The 17,124-nt window shown below is 36.8% G+C and overlaps 1 protein-coding gene across 2 annotated transcripts in view; it reads right to left on the bottom strand.

Annotated features, from left to right (window-relative positions):
* Positions 1-17,124, bottom strand: part of XPO6 (exportin 6) — a 127,617-nt gene that overhangs the window by 95,097 nt on the left and 15,396 nt on the right. For both annotated transcript variants that reach the window (XM_043966316.1, XM_043966323.1), the window contains exons 3-4: positions 6,668-6,780; positions 5,512-5,709 (exon numbers count right to left, since the gene is read on the bottom strand). In XM_043966316.1, coding sequence (XP_043822251.1) covers positions 5,512-5,709; positions 6,668-6,780 — 311 coding nt within the window. The remainder of the gene's footprint in view (positions 1-5,511; positions 5,710-6,667; positions 6,781-17,124) is intronic.

Here is a 17,124-nt window from a genome sequence, read left to right as displayed (position 1 = left end):
CTGTCATGTATTAGACAAACAGTTTTTTAAGGGCTTTCAGCTGGAAGAGTAGTAGATTTGCTCTACTTGAGCCCAGAGAGGCTGATTTAGGTTTGATATAAGAAAAAAAATGTTCTAACAACTAGAACTATCCAAATGAAATGAGGCTAGCTGCCCTGGGCATAGGGGGCAGAGGGGAGGGAATTAAGTTCCTTTACACTAAGACTCTTCATAGCATAAACCAACTACTACAATTTAGGAAGAATCTACATCTGAAACTGAAAACTCACCATGACTTGAACTCGGCCAGAAAAACTTTTAGTAGGTTGACTCAAAAGATTCTATGATAACCAAGTTGACTCTAAAACCGGTTTTGCTTTGCTTACAATTATACCTGATAAAAAAAGTTTTGCTTCATTACCAGGAATGCCAGTAATCAAGCAGTAGTCTTTCCTTGCATATCTTAAATATTAACCACATGCTAGTTCTAACTGAAAGTTAACAATCACAGAATTTTAACGTTTAAGTACAATTCTTTCATTTTACACATGAATTAACAAGCCCAAAGAAGTAAAGTGACTTTCCCAAACTTACAAAGCTATTTAGGGGCAAAAGTGAAACTAAAATCTGTCTCCTTACTCCCAAATACAGTGCTTATTCAAGTACACCATAAATATTTTAAGTTACAAAAGCAGGAGTTTAAAAAGTTCACATTTCCAACTGTTTAAAAGACATCTTGAGTTCTATGTCCTCCTACAATGGTCTCTTATCACTACCTGAACAGACTATTACAGTATGCTAACAGATGTTCTCTTCTATATTCTCCCCTCTACAATTCAGACTACTGCCAAAATAATCCCATTTATACAGATTTGATGACACTGCTATATTCAGTGGCTCCTTTTTGCCTACAGAGTTAAACTCAAACTCCTTTTTCTGCCATTTAAAAATCGCAATAATTTACCTTCTTAACTTGAGCTCATATACTCCCCTCCAATGAACTCTATTAGTATAGCTAAATTGGGTTATCTTCCTCTGCCACCCTAAACATACCCTATATTCTTCCACTTACATGCCTTTACACTCTTCACTAAAACTGAGACAAACCCCTTCTTCAGCTACACATTCATTTAAGCCATTTCCTCCATGAAGTCTTTGATGATAAGACCAGGGGAATAAGAACCCTTTCCCCCTCAGATGTCACTTAGCAACACTTTGTTCTGGAACTTTCAAATGTATATATATAATGTTATAGAGCAGAGATGTCAAATACAAGGCCCACAGCCTTCAACACTCGAGACTGCAGCCTGAACCAGACAAGGTAACTGTGAAAATATTTAGCAAAATAAATAAAAATATAATAAAACATAGAAAACATTACATTTTTAAACTAAGTCAATATGCAGCCAGTAAGGGTTCTTATGTATGGATAGTGGTCCCCATTTCTGAGCTGGGCACCACAATTGTATAGTTATCCACAAATATGTAAGTCTTTTGCCCCTCATAGACTCTCAGCTTCAGGAGAGCAGTTAATACATCTTATTTAAACTTTTCTCCTCCAAGACTTAACCCAATAAGCCTATAAAAAATAATTTGCTGAAATGAATCAGTAAGACACAGTGAAAGGGGTTAACTGGTAAAGAAGATAGGTAATAGAAAAAGGTTAGTGATGCTTCCAGTGAGATAGCTAAACACTAAGAAGCCAAGAGTCAGCTTCCCTGATTTTTAAAGTAATAAATACTTTTATTTATAGTTTGGGGTTCCAATTTTTATCCCTCCTTCCCTCCCTCCCTTCCACCCTCCCTGAGGCGGTAAGCAACCAGATATAGGATTATGTAAAACATTACCATATTAGTCATTTTGTATAAGAAAATTTGAATAAAAGAAAAAAAATGAAAGTGAAAAATAGCATGCTTCAGTCTGTGTTCCATCAATATCAGTTCTTTCTTTAGAGGCGAATACTATGTTTCATCAATAGTCCTTTGGGATTGTCTTGGATCATTGTATTGTTGAAAATAGTTAAGTCATTCACAGTTCTTCATCAAACAATATTGCTGTCTCTGCACAATGTGCTCTTAGTTCTGCTCTCTTCACTATACATCAGTTCATAAAAGTCTTTCCAGGCTTTTCTGAAATCATCTTGCTTGTCGTTTCTTAGAGCATAATAATATTCGATCACCATCATATACCACAGCTTGTTTAGCCATTCCTCAATTGATGGGCATTCCTTTGATTTCCAATTCTTAGCCACCACAAAAAGAGCTGCTATAAATATTTTTGTACAAATAGGTCTTTTTCTCTCTTGGGGGGATGTCTTTGGGATATAAACCTAGCAATGGTATTGCTGGATCAAAGGGTATGCACAGTTCTATAGCCCTTTGGGCATAGTTCCAAATTGTTCTCCAGAATGGTTGGATCTTTTCACAACTCTACCAACAGTGGAGTAGCATCCCAGCTTTCCCACATCCCCTCCAACATCCAATATTTTCTGTTTTTGTTATATTTGTCACTCTGATAGTTGTGGAGTAATACCTCAGAATTGTTTTAATTTACATTTCTCTAATCAATAGTAATCTAGAGCATTTTTTCATATGATTATAAGATAGCTTTGATTTGTCTAAAAACTGCCTGTTCATATCCTTTGACCATTTATCAATTGGAGAATGACTTTCTATTTCACATTTTGTTTTACTCTCTATATCTTCTTTCGTCCTAAATTCTTCCTCTACCCATAAATCTGACAGATAAGCGATTCCATAATCTCTTAATTTCCTTACCGTATCATCCTTTATATGTAAATCATGTACTCATTTTGACCTTATTTTAGCATATGGTGTGAGACACTGGTCTATACCTAGTTTCTGCCACACTGTTTTCTAGTTTTCCCAGCAGTTTTTGTCAAATGAGTTTTTGTTCCAAAAGCTTGGATCTTTGGGTTTATTTTATACTAGATTACTATAGTCATTTACTATAGTGTAATTTGTACCTATTCTATTCCACTGATCTACCACTTTATTTCTTAGCTAGTATCAAATTGTTTTGATAATTACTGCTTTATAATACAGTTTGAGATCTGGTACTGCTGGACCACCTTTTTTTGTTTTTTTCAGTGATTCCCATGATATCCTTGAACTTTTGTTTTTCCAGATGAACTTTATTATTTTTTCTAGATCTACAAAATATTTTTGATAGTTTGATTGGTGTATCACTGAATAAACCAATTTAAGATATAAAACTGTCCTTTTTATTATACTAGCTCGGCCTACCCATGAGCAATTAATATTTTTCCAATTATTTAGATCTGTCTTTATTTATGTGAAGTGTTTTGTAGTTCTGGTCATATAATTCCTGTGTTTGCCTTGGCAGGTAGACTCCAAGTATTTTATATTGGCCACAGTTATTTTAAAAGGAATTTTTCTATCTGTTGTTGCTGGACTTGTAGGTAATATATAGAAATGCTAATGATTTATTGTGGGTCCTTCACTGATTAAGAAATACTGACTGGCAAAGAATTGTAAATTGAAGGGATGCCCATCAACTGGGGAATGGCTGAATAAGTTGTGGTACATGAATGTGATGGAATACTATTGTGCTATAAGAAATGATGAGCATTACATGAAATGATGCTGACTGAGAGGAGCAGAAGCAGGAGAACATTGTACACAGTACAGCAACGTTGTGTGATGAACAATGGGGATAGACATGGCTCTTCTCAGCAGTGCAACGATCCAAAAGAGTTTCAAAGAACCCATGATAGAAAATGTTCTCAACATCCAGAAAAAAAGAACTGTGAATTATGAATGCAGATTAAACTATACTGTTTCTACTTTTGGGTTTTTTTCTTTCTTTTTTGAGATTCTTCCCTTGTGTTCTGATTCTTCTTTCACAAGATGACTAATGTAGAAATATGCTTAATGTGCTTGTACATATACAACCTATATCAGACTGCTTTCTGTCATGGGGAGGAGGGAGGGAAGGAGAAAAAAATTGGAACTAAAAAACCTGTGAAAACAAATGTTGAAAACTATCCTTATTTGTAACTGAAAAATAATAAAATACTTTTAAAAAATGATGAGCAGGCTGATTTGAGAAAAACCTGGAAAGACTTACATGAACTGATGCTAAGTGAAGTGAGTAGAACCAGGAGAACAATGTACACAGTAACAACAACATTGCGCAATGATCAACTATGATGGACTTAGTTCTTCTCAGCAATGTAATGATCCAAGGCAATTTCAAAGAACTCATGATGGAAAATGCTCTCCACATCCAGAAAAGGAACTTTGGAGTCTGAATACAGGTGGAAGCATACTATTTTCACTTTTGTTGTTGTTGGGTTTTTTTTGTTTGTTTCTTCTTTCTTGTGGTTTCTCCCTTTTGTTCTGATTCTTCTCTCACAACATGACTAATGTGAAAAATATGTTTAATATGATCATAATGTATAACCTATATCAATTACTTGGGGGCTTCAGAAGGGAGGATGGAAGGGAGGAAGGCAGAAAAATCTAGAACTCAAAATCTTACAATAATGAATGTTGAAAACTATCTTTACATGTAATTGGAAATAAAATACCATTGTAAAGAATAAAAAGAAATACTGATATGACTTCTAGGCAAGATGGTGTCTGATGTAAATAGAATCCTTATCAAACTGAAATCAGCCACTCCGTTAGAGACAGCAAGAAATATTAAAACAAAATCAAAAAGCTGTTCCCTAGATATCTTAAGGTTATTAAAGTTCAATGACAAAGGGGCAGCTAGGTGGCGCAGTGGACAGAGCACCGGCCCTGGATTCAGGAGGACCTGAGTTCAAATCCAGCTTCAAACACTTTACACTTACTAGCTGTGTGACCCTAGGCAAGTCACTTATCCCCAACTGCCTCACCAAAAAAAAAAAAAAAAAAGATCAATGACAAGCACACTTTTGATTTGAAATTTTTAAAATACTAATATACATTCCATTCTCCAATGGGTTTCTCAGAAAAAAGCTAGCACAAATGCCAGAAGTCATCTTACATTGCCAAAACTCAGCTACTGCTACTCATAAACTACTGAATAAGTCTTGTCCGTTCTCGGGCCCTTACTAATCTCTGGTCACTCCCTTCCATGACTGAAGAAACAGGGGTATTCTTAAAGGGAGAAGCCACTAAAGGACCCTAATGTTGCTTTACAGAAATAGTCCAGAGTAAATTCCCCACCTATTTTTTGCACATTATCCTCAGCTGGTAGAAGGCTTACCTCAAACTCTTTGCAATGCCAACTATATAAACTGAAAGGATACATTATTTATCAAGAGAGGTAACAAATAAATAAGAATAATCTTTTAAATTTTTTTCCAAATGGACACATTTTTTACAAAAAAAAAATTAAAATCTCTCTTACACACAAATCTTCCTAATATATTCCTAAAATGTTTCATCTTAAAACCTCTGTACAAACCAATAAGGAAACAACTTGTATAACAAGTTTCTCAGGATAAGATATTCAAAACTCCCGAAATGGTTCAACAAATTTCCTTAGGCATATTCTTACCTGTAAAATGTTTGTAAAAAAGTCATGGTAGAACATAGGCCAATCCTGGCGGCCAATATCAACAATAACTTTGCAGAGCTTATTTCGGATAAAATAAGGTAAGGTTTTGTGGTGAGCTAGAAGGAGCTTGGGCAGGCAGCTTCGGATTTCCATCTTATCCTGGGATGGGACTCCCAGCCACATTTTATTGATCAGATTCTAAAAGACAAAAAGCATACCCTTTATGCAAAACCCTTTAGCAAACTACATATGCAAATAACTGACTTTAATGACTAAACAAAATGATATAAGTTTTTGTTTACCTGAAAAAATTTAAGATTGTACAAAATGGTGAAAAATCTGATTTCCGATAGATTATAGAACTTTCATTTGAACATTTTCCCAAGTAGCTGAATTACAATGATATTCAGCTTTGCATCTGAATTAAGAATTAACAATACATGTAGCTGCTACTCACCTACTATCTTTCTTCCATTGTAAAATGGAACAATACTCACTCCATGGCAAAGAAAGCATATAAGACCTTCCCTACACTACTACCCAATGCTGAGTAATTTGAAAAGTACATTCTAAATTTGCATCACAGTCCTTATTTTTGCCTGATTACTTATTTTCTTAAAATTTTCAGATTACAATATTAAGAGTATCACAAGTGGAGCAGCTAGATGGCACAGTGGATAGAGCACCGGCCCTGGAGTCAGGAGTACCTGAGTTCAAATCCGGCCTCAGACACTTAACACTTACTAGCTGTGTGACCCTGGGCAAGTCACTTAACCCCAATTGCCTCACTAAACATTAAAAAAAAAAAAAAAAGAGCATCAACACTAAAACAGAGTAAGACTGCTTGTCTTTTCTAAGTTATGAATCATCTTAAAATTTTAAATAGTGGGTTAGTCACATGAAAATCTTGGAAAAACCATACCAAAAACTAACTTTTCAACTACAAAGTTAAATGTTCACATAAACCCTGACTCTACACCAAGTCACTTATCCATTACCCAATGACTGGAAAAGAAAAGACTCCAGTCATCTTAACAGAGGTATTTAAACAAAAGTCCTAACCATGTGTTTACAAAAGCCAGACATACAATAGGAAATACATACTAGTGAAATAATATCAAAGGAAAATAAAATTTTGAGAAAACTGAAAACTTACCTCAAAAACCGTTAAACTATACATCATTACATAGTCATTCCGTGTGCTAGAGAGAAAATAGAGGCAGAATCTCCAGGCTCCAATCTGTTGGGCAAAATTATTCAGAAGCTCTTCTGGAAAAAATAAAATGTCAAAAAAATATGGTCATAAAACTTTATAAATCTATTTTAAAACTAGATGATTTTTTCTTCCAAATAATTTTGCCCATGAAGTTTTACCAACATGTAAGTCTAACAGAAAACCTTGCCCTCTATAGTCTTCAAAGAAAACAGACCAGATGCTCCTGACTACTCTGTAGACTGAAAGAAGGTTCATGTATGGATAAGCACTCAACATATCTTTGCCCTACCACCATTTAAAAAAAAAAAATTCTGCACAGACCCTTGCACAAGTATTCTGCCTACTAAATAACTCCATGTAGTGATTCAGTGCTACCACCCACATAACTTCTTTAAAATACAAGTGGATGCAAAAAGACTGTTGTAATGACTGACATAATCATCAAAGAAGATCCAAAGAAATCCAAGGTGAAACAAAAATACATAGGGTAAAAATGATAGGAGACAACTAGGGACATCTGAACTTTATTTTAGTTTTGTTTTCTTCTTAAATACCTACAAAGTTTGTTCAATAAAAGGTAATCAAATAGGCATTGATAAGCCACCATGGATCTCCTAGCAGGTTCAAAATGCAGTCTCCATCAGTTTGCTTCAATTATCCAAGAACAGTTTCTGAAACTCCTCACTCAACATTTAAAATAAGCTATTAGAACCTACAAGTCAGAACCCACAAGTTCAAGTAGCAACAGAGTTCACTTTATTAGTTTGTTTTGCAGGAGGAGGAAAAAGAGAAATGGGGAAGATCTAGGAGGGGAAAGAAAGTGAAATAGTGAAGTTCTGCAACAGTATTTTTGGGTTAACACAATTTGATTAAATTCACCAGTGAGTTTCTAAATGGTCACCTTGATCTAAAGAACAAGAAATCTAAGACAATGTAATGAGAATGAGCCTATCTGGACTTCAAATTATCCTATAAAGCAGTGATCATCAAAACTCTTTGGTTCTGGTAAAATAACATAAAACAATGTAACAGACCGGATAAGGAAGAATGAGAAACAACTGAGCACAAGTACCCACCAATCAATAAAACCCAAGAACATAAATAACTTGGGGAAGAACTCCTTATTAGACAATATCTGTTGAGAAAACTGAAAACCAGTTTACCTGAAATTAGGTTTAGACCACTTGGTTCTCTTTTATGTAGTGATTGGCAATTCCCTGGGGGCTTGAGATAATGGTCCAAGGGGTTAGTGTTAAGAATTCTTTACTGGTGCCTTAAGCAGTGAATAATTGCAAATGTTATGAGTAGTATATTAAATTGCCCTGAAGGTTCACAACATATTTTTTTTATCATTGTTGAAAGGAGACTGAGGAACAAAAAGCATTGAGAACCACTGGTTTAGGGGGCGGAGCCAAGATGGTGGAGGAAAGACATTAAAAGCTCTGCACAGAGCTCGTAATAGAATTACCCCCAAAACAGCAATAAAAGATTTCTCAGCTATAGATAGATTAAAAGGGGCCGTGCTGGGTTGAGAGTAAAGTCCAACCCCACGATCTGAGGGTCGGGTGAGAGGGCTAAATGGCTGGTGGGGGAGGGGAGGGGAGAGTGCAGGGGTATCAGCAGGACCTACGGAGGAATTCAGCTGTCCCACTGCAGCGGGGAACCAAGAAGAAATCCTGAGCAGGAGGCCCAGGTGGGGGAGGGGAGCAGGCTCCTCGAAAAGCTAAAAACCACCTCAGCACTCTGCTGACTGGTTAACTAGCAAGTTGGTTTGAAGTTTTCTTCAGATCAGAGAACAGGCCAGGCAAGAGAAAAACCTGCCCTCCCTCAAACCAAAACACCTGGGACCCTCTGAAGCTGGGGACAGTAGTGTAGCCTAGAAGCAGGGCCCCCCAGTGGGGAGTTAAAAGTCAAGTAAAGGGGGTAACTAGGTGGCACAGTGGATAAAGCACTGGCTCTGGATTCAGGAGGACCTGAGTTCAAATCTGGCCTCAGACACTTGACACTAGCTGTGTGACTGTGGGCAAGTCACTTAACCCTCATTGCCCTGCCAAAAAAAAAAAAAATCAAAAGTCAAGTAAAAGATGAGCAAAGAAAGTTGAGAACTATAGAAAATTTCTTCAGTGACAAGGAAGATCAAGGTGTACCCTCAGAAGAGGAAAACAACCTCAGGGCACCTACATCCAAAACTTCCGAGAACTACTGGTTTAGAGTAACATCTTTCACCATTCACCATTAGCTCAAAATGGTTAAGCAAGAATATGAAAGGTCAAGCCACCATCACTACGAAAAAAAAAAACAACATGAGCTACCTTTCACAACTATGCCTAGGGGAGAATGCCTCAACAAACAAGGAATAAAAGCAATCATGAAAGATAAAATAGCCAATTTTTATTATATGAAAAGCTTCTGCACTAAAAATTTTTTCTTTAATCAATTCAACCATGATATAAGAAACATCTGTTAAATAGGAGGAAAAAACTGCACCAAATATCCCTGACAAGGGTCTATAATCTACGACATAATGTAAATTAACAACAACAAAAAAATTCTGTTGTTGCTCAGTGGTGTCCAACTCTTCATGACTCCATACGGGGTTTTCTGAGCAAAGATTTTAGAGTGGTTTGCCATTTTCTTTTCCAGGTCACTTTACAGATGAGGAAACTGAGGCAAATAGCATTAAGTGACTTCAAGGTCACACAGCCAGGAAATGTGTGAGGTCAAATTTGAACTCAGGAAGATGTCTTCCTGACTCCAGGCCTTAGCACTCTAAGAACCAACTAACTGCCCTAACAAAACAAAAACAAAAAAAAAAACCAACACACACACAAAACAAAACAAAAACAAAAAAACAGAATAACAATAAGACTTTCTCATCAAAGGATATGAAAAATGGTCTTCAAAAGGATTGCAAACAATTAACCATATGAAAAACTATTCAACATCCCTAAAAGGAAAAATTAAAATTAAAATTAAAATAACTGAGGCTTCTTTCACTTCATACTCAGAAAATGACAAATATGAGAAAAGGTAGAAAGTCATTGTTGAAGAGGCTGATAAAAAACAAATAGGCTAACATATTAGTTGAGCTGAAATGGTCCAACTATTCTGACATTTAATTTGGAATTATTTGAAGAGAATGACCAAAATAACTATACCCTTTGATAGAGATCACATTCCAAGGCTTACCCCTAAGGATGTCAAAGAAAGAAAGGTCCCATACACACCAAAATATCTACAGTAGCCACCTTTTGAAGTAGCAAAGAACTAGACACATAGTAGGTGCCCATTTAATTAGGAAATAACTAAACAAATTAAGGTACATGAATTTAAGAGAAATTACTATATCATAAGAAATAATGGGGGGCAGCTAGGTGGCACAGTGGATAAAGCACTAGCCTTGGATTCAAGAGGACCTTAGTTCAAATCCAGGTTCAGACACTTGATACTTAACTAGCTGTTATGACCCTGGGTAAGTCACTTAACCCTCACTGCCCTGCCAAAAAAAAAAAGAAAGAAAAGAAATAATGAACATGAATTCAGAGAAGCATGGAAAAACTCATGAACTGATGCAGTGAAGCAAACAGAACCAAGAAGATACCATATACAATATCTACAACAAAGTAAATGGAAATATCTAAAAAGAAACTGGATGGACAACGTATAATTATGCTAACCAAACTTGGCCCCATAGAAGAGTTAAGAAAATATTCAGGGGCAGCTAGGTGGCTCAGTGGATAGAACACCGGCCCTGAAGTCAGGAGTACCTGAGTTCAAATCCGGCCTCAGACATTTGACACTTTCTAGCTGTGTGACCCTGGGCAAGTCACTTAACCCCAATTGCCTCACTAAAAAAAAAAGAAAAGAAAAGAAAATATTCAGGGAAAAGAAGGGGAAAACTCCCTTCTTTTCAGGAACAAGAGACTATTACTCTAAAACAGAGGTGGTCAAACATGTAGCCTGCAAGACCCTACCCTGCCCCTTGCAGCTGAACCAGATTAAAATGTAATTGGGAAACATTCAAGAAAATGTTTTAAAATGCAATAAAGTATAACTAAGGTATATGCAGGCAAGTATGGCTTCATAGCACTGTTTCTATCTAAGTTGGACACCAATGGTATAAAAATGGCATGTATACTATCAGATTCAGCTGTGCTGATTAGTTTTGTTTAGTCCTTTAGTATTTTTTCTCCTCCTCGTTTTTAATCTGTATTACAGGGAGCAAGTCACTGGGAAAAGGAAGAAAGAGAGGCATATTAAGACATGAAAACCAAAAAAAGTCAATAATTTTTTAACTATTAAAGATCCCCTTCAATCATACTCTATATAGACATGGTCTCAAGCAGGCTTATTTCCTTCCTCCACTCCCAAACCTGCTGAAAAAGTAGTTTATACCCAGTTTATACTTCCTTCTTTAGCCCTTGGCAATCTAGCTCCTGACGATTCCCTGCAGGTACCCTCCTGAAGCTTCTCTCTCCAGAACTGCCAATTACTCTCTTGACTTCCTAATAAATAAATCAAATGGCTTTTTCTCAGTCATCATATTCTCTGACCTTTCATCAGCATATAAGACTTGCCTTCCACCTTCTGCTTCCTTGAGTTTCCCTGGCATTACAGTCTCTTGATTCCCCTCCTAGGTCTCAGCTCCTCTCTTCCCAGGATCCTGTTCTTGATCCTGTTCCTGATCCTCTTAAGTAGGACGTTCTGCAGGAGCCTGTTCTCAGTCTTCCTCTTTTCTCTATATTCTCTTCCGTGGCAATCATTTTACTACAACTGCAAATGTCACCTCTCTATGCAGATGACCTCCAAACTATTTTAAGACTAACCTATTATTTCTGACCATCTAAAAGACATGTCTCCACTTGGATACTCCACTGGTACCTTAAAATTTAACATATCCAAAGCATCTCCAAAAACCTTCACCCCATAATTTCCCTATTTTTGTAAACAGTACCACTATTCAGACTTAAGACCTTCGTGTTATCTTTAGTTTTGATCATTTTCTACCCTTCCCAAATGTAGTCAGTCACCAAGTTCTATAACTTAATCTATCTGCACAATATCTCTTAAGCCATCCCTTTTTCTATTCACTGTCACCATCCTAGTAGAGACCCTTATTACCACTTGCCTAAACAACAGAAATATTACCATTCCCCTATCAATCATAACCTTCGCTCTCCAATTCTTCTTTTACACTACCATCAGAAATTCACTACTAGCTACCAAAAAAAAAGTCCAGACTCCTTAACCTGGAATCCAAAACTCCCTACAACCTTGCACCATCCTCTCTTTCCAGCCTTCATTTATGCTACTCTTCTATACATGTACAAGGCCCCAGCCAAAATGGTCTACTAGCCATTCCAAACACAAGTCCAGTGTCTTGCATTTGTACCTTTATATACATTTTTACCATTAGCTGGATGGCCTTCCAATAGTCATCACCACTTTTGAAATACAATCAGTACTTCAAAACCCTCTTCAAAGTTGTGTCCCTTCAGTCAGAATATATATTTTCTAGTCTATTCACAAGTTACCTTATAAAATTGCATATTGTTATTTATGTGTTATATTCCCTCCTGCTAGATTATTATAAATTCCACGAGGGCAGGAATCATATCTTAATTATCCTCGTATTTCCCAGTACCTAACAAAACGCTCTACACATACTACTTGCTTTTTCAATGCTGCTAAAGGAATGTATGGGTTTACAATACAGCAAGGAGGGAGGATATATACAAATACACACAAAGTATATATTTACTTTTTAAAAGCACACAGAAGGATATAGTGAGAAAAGACTAAATTTTGAGTCAGGACAGACATGACTCTAAATCCTGCCCCTGGACTTCCTGACAAAATAAATGGGTAAGTGAATAGGCAGCAGGCTGCCCAGTTTCCCCACACCAACTATAATAAAACCCTGAAGTTCACACAAGACCAAATACAATGAGATGACTTCACATGTATATCATATTGCTTATTCTAAATGGGTGGGGGAGGGGTTAGTGGAAGGGAGAGAATTTGGAACTCATAATTTTTAAATGTTAAAATAAATTAGAATTAAAAAAAGAAAGAAGGGACAACTAGGTGCCACAGTGGATAGAGCACCGGCCCTGGAGTCAGGAGGACCTGAGTTCAAATCCAGCCTCAGACACTTAACACTTACTAACTGTGTGACCTTGGGCAAGTCACTTAACCCCAATTGCCTCACCAAAAAGAAAAAAAGAAGAAAGAAATGCAATGACAAAGTACAGTAAGTGACATTTCTACTCCAGAACTAAACAAAAAAGTCAGCAGGAAGCCAATGGCAATAAGAATGCCACCATTCCCCAACCCTCCAAAGCACAGCAGGGCCAGCAAGATGAGACACCTGTAGCCTATAAGATTCTATGTCTAGAGGCAGCAAAAGTGGAGGATTCTCCTGAGAATGGCCTGCAGTGCTTAGAAAGTCCCCAGGGTAGACTCCATGCACTCTCCATTTACTTGAATAATGCAATAATAAAGCAATAATAAAAAGCAAAAGTACAACACTAGGGTGGGCACCAGGGTAAGCCTGGAAGAGCTACAGTGGTGTCACAGTGTTCAGCCTTGGTCTCCTAGGTCCCAAACACGCTGTCCCAGAGATGCCAGAGAAGGCCCTGAAGATCCAGCACTCTGACCCAAGAGAGCCTAAAGCCAGAAAGGAGACATAGGTCTCAGGGTGAAACCAAACCCTGCTAATCACCCCAACCAAATGTGTAGCAGCGGGAGGAGCTTGGCTCTAGCACAAAGCTCCAATTTAGGCACTATAGCTGGAGATATGGGTACATTTTTAAAAGCATCAACTGGAATCAAAAAGCACTGCAAATCTAACTCTGTAACAACTACAAGCAGAGATTCAAAAGGAAAAAAAAACAGACTTTCCACCAACACTACAGAAACAAAACAAAAAAAAACCCACTACAGAAACATCTAGAAGAAACAAAGCAAGAAATTTTAAAAATCAAACAAAAACTCTGGAGAAAAGAAATGGAAGAAAAGTTTAGAAGATAAAGTATCAAATCTGACCCAAGAAACAGACTTCCCAAAAGCTAGAACAGATAAAACAAAAAATCAATGACTCCACAAGACAGCAAGAAATTAGAATAAAAACAAAAGACTGAAAAGACGGAAGAAAATGAAAAAGAAAGCTATCTGATATAAAAAAAAAACTGACCAGGAAAACAACCATAACAACAATAATAATGATAGCTAACATTTATAAAGTGTATACTATGAAACGGGCACTTTGCAAAGTGCTTGACAAATATTATTTCATTTTATTCTACAAAAAAACCTATTATTATCCCCATTTTACAGATTAGGAAACTGAGGTAGGCAGCAGTTAAGGGACTTGCCTAGGATCACACAGCTAGTAAGTGTCTGAGGCCACATTTGAATTCAGGTCTTCCTGACTCCAGTTCCAGCACTCTATCCACCATGCTGCCTACCTAGGCTTGGAATTGGGAAATCTCATATTCAAAATCAGTCAGCCTCTGACACTATCTCCTGACACCAGCTATGTAATCCTTAATCTAAGTGTCTCAGGGTGGCTCTCTAGCTCATCTAAGTCATCTGATAAAAATCACAGATCCTTAATATATTACACATGTAAATAAGTACAAAGGGGAGGCAAGAGAAAAGAAATAATGTTTTTAAGGAGCAGGAGACAGAAATAAACAGGTTTCATAGAGGAAATGACATCTGAGCTAGGTTAAAAAAAAATGGCCAGAATGTCAAAAGACAAAATTGAAAGTGAGGAGAGCGCGAAGGTATATTCAGCAGAATGCACAAAGGTATAGCAGCAATTCCAGAGGACTCATGAGGAAACATGTTATCTACCTCCTGACAGAGAAGAAGACATGGACAATGTGGGAATTCGTTTGCTTGACTACATATATTTGTTACCACGGCTTTGTTTTTCTTTCTTTTTCAACAGGGGTGGAGTAAAAGGAATAAAAAGCAGATTTTAGTTAATTGATAAACTTTAAATTTAGTTTAAAATTTTTAAAAAGGTACAGTAGGAAAAAATACCAGATGAATCTAAGAGGTCAAGTATAGCTAGAATGGAATGCATTGAGCAAGCAATGTGAGAAGTTAAAATGGTAGGAAAGCAACAGTCTGTGGAAAATCTTGAATGTCAAGATTAAGAGTTTAGCCTTAATTAAATAAAAAATGGGAAGCTACTGAAGAGTATCAAGGAAAGGAATGATACCATTGAGACCTATGTATATAGTACTAATGAAAGCCTACACCAGGGGTCACTCAGTGAGAAAAGGAAAAGACAGATTCAAGAGAATGACAAAAGAAGATAGCCTACATTTATATAAGACAATTTCCATAAACTTTAGAGCAGAAGTTAACTTTTTTGCATGTCATGAAGAAGTCTGGTAAAGCCTATGAACCCTTCTGAGAAAGTTTTGCTGCCTACATTCTTAACTGAAAGAAATACTTCTATCCAAGTTCACAGAGCCCCTGAAATCTAGTCATAGACCCCAGGTAAGAAGTCCTATATTAGGGGCATCTAGGCGGCGCAGTGGATAGAGTACTGGCTCTGGAGTCAGGAGGACCTGAGTTCAAATCCAGCCTCAGACACTTGACACTAGCTGTGTGACTCTGGGCTTAACCCTGATTGCCTCACCCTACCCCCACCCCCCCAAAAAAGACATCCTATACTGCAATACAGATCATAAGACAGGGATCTATTTCCAATCTCTGTCACAAGCTAGCTGTATGAGTAAATCTCAATCTCTCCCTGAGCCTTTCTACTCTCACCTATAAAATGAGAATATTCACCTAGATCGAGACTTTTCTAAAGCGTAGTCTGGGGCTAAAATAACATTGATTCTAATTAAAGAGAAAGCAAGGACTTCTCCAGCCCATGAGCTCAACAAATGGTAACTACAAAGAATGGGTATACAAAGTGTTGTGTGAATGTCCCCATCCACTGGTATTTTTATAACTGGACTCTTATCAAGTTTAGAAAGCCCACTCCTTAGAACTTAATCAGACATTTGCAACATCTAGTTTATTCTTAGCTTCATAAGAATTGTACTAGAAGTATAGAAATGTTAATAGAGTTCTAATTCTAAAGTCACAGATAGGGAAACTGGTATAATTAAGCAATAATAAAAAGCAAAAGTACAACAGCATTATTCAAGTAAAAACAAGCTCAAGAGATCAGAATGTAGGAATTTAACAGATGTGCCACAAAGAAGGAAATTTTTCCAGCATTAAATATATGTAAATATAACCAAAAAGGAAAATAATAAATGTTGGTGAAGCTGTGGAAAAATTGGAACACTAATGCATTGCTGGTGGAACTGTGAACTGATCTAACCATTCTGGAGAGCAATTGGGAACTATGTTCAAAGGGCTATATAGCTGTGCATGCATACATACCCTTTGACCCAGCAATACCACTATTAGGTCTTTTTCCCAAAGAGATCATAAAAAAGGGAAAAGGACCCCCATGTACAAAAGTATTTATAGCTATTCTTTTTGTGATGGCAAGGAATTGGAAATTGAGGGGATACCCATCAATTGGAGAATGGCTGGACAAGTTGTGGTATATGAATGTAATGGAATACTACTGTGCCATAAGAAACTATGAGCAGGCGGATTTCAAAGAAACCTGAAAGGACTTATAATGAACTGATGCTGAGTGAGATGAGCAGAACCAGGAGAATATTGTACACGGTATCAACAACATTGTGTGTTGATCAACTGTGATAGACTTTACTCTTCTCAGCAATACAATGGTCCAAGATAGTTCCAAAGGACTGATGATGGAAAATACTCTCCAAATACAGAAAAAAAGAACTGTGGAATCTAGATGCAGACTGAACCTACTATTTCTACTTTTTTTTTCTTTTTTGAGGTTTTTCCCTTTTGCGTCGATTCTTCTTTCACAGCATGACTAATGCAGAAATGTTTAATGTGATTGTACATATATAACCTATATCAGATTGCTTTCTGTCTTGGGGAGGGGGAAGGAGAGGGAGGAAGAAAAATTTGAAACTAGAAATCTTATAAAAACAAATGTAGAAAACTATCTCTACATATAACTATAAAATAATAAAATACTTTTATGATAAACAAAAAAAACGAGCACAGGGATTTGTATTTCCCCATTTAAGTGCTTCCACCAGTGCCATATATTTCAGGCCCTATTATCTTTAATAATCAAAAAGCTTTACCTGCTGTCTAGGGGAGGGGGGAGGGAGGGGGGGGGAGGGAGAAAAATCTGAAATTGTAAAGCATGTATAAACAAAAGTTGAGAACTATCTTTACATGTAATGGAAAAAATAAAATATCTCATACATAAAAAATAATAATAATAATCAAAAAGCTTTTATTGCTCTCTAACTATATCTGAG

This window comes from Dromiciops gliroides, chromosome 1 (assembly GCF_019393635.1).
Source record: "Dromiciops gliroides isolate mDroGli1 chromosome 1, mDroGli1.pri, whole genome shotgun sequence".
In the NCBI taxonomy this organism is placed as follows: domain Eukaryota; kingdom Metazoa; phylum Chordata; class Mammalia; order Microbiotheria; family Microbiotheriidae; genus Dromiciops; species Dromiciops gliroides.
Note: the sequence above shows the minus strand (reverse complement) of the source record. Positions and strands in the feature narration are given on the sequence as shown.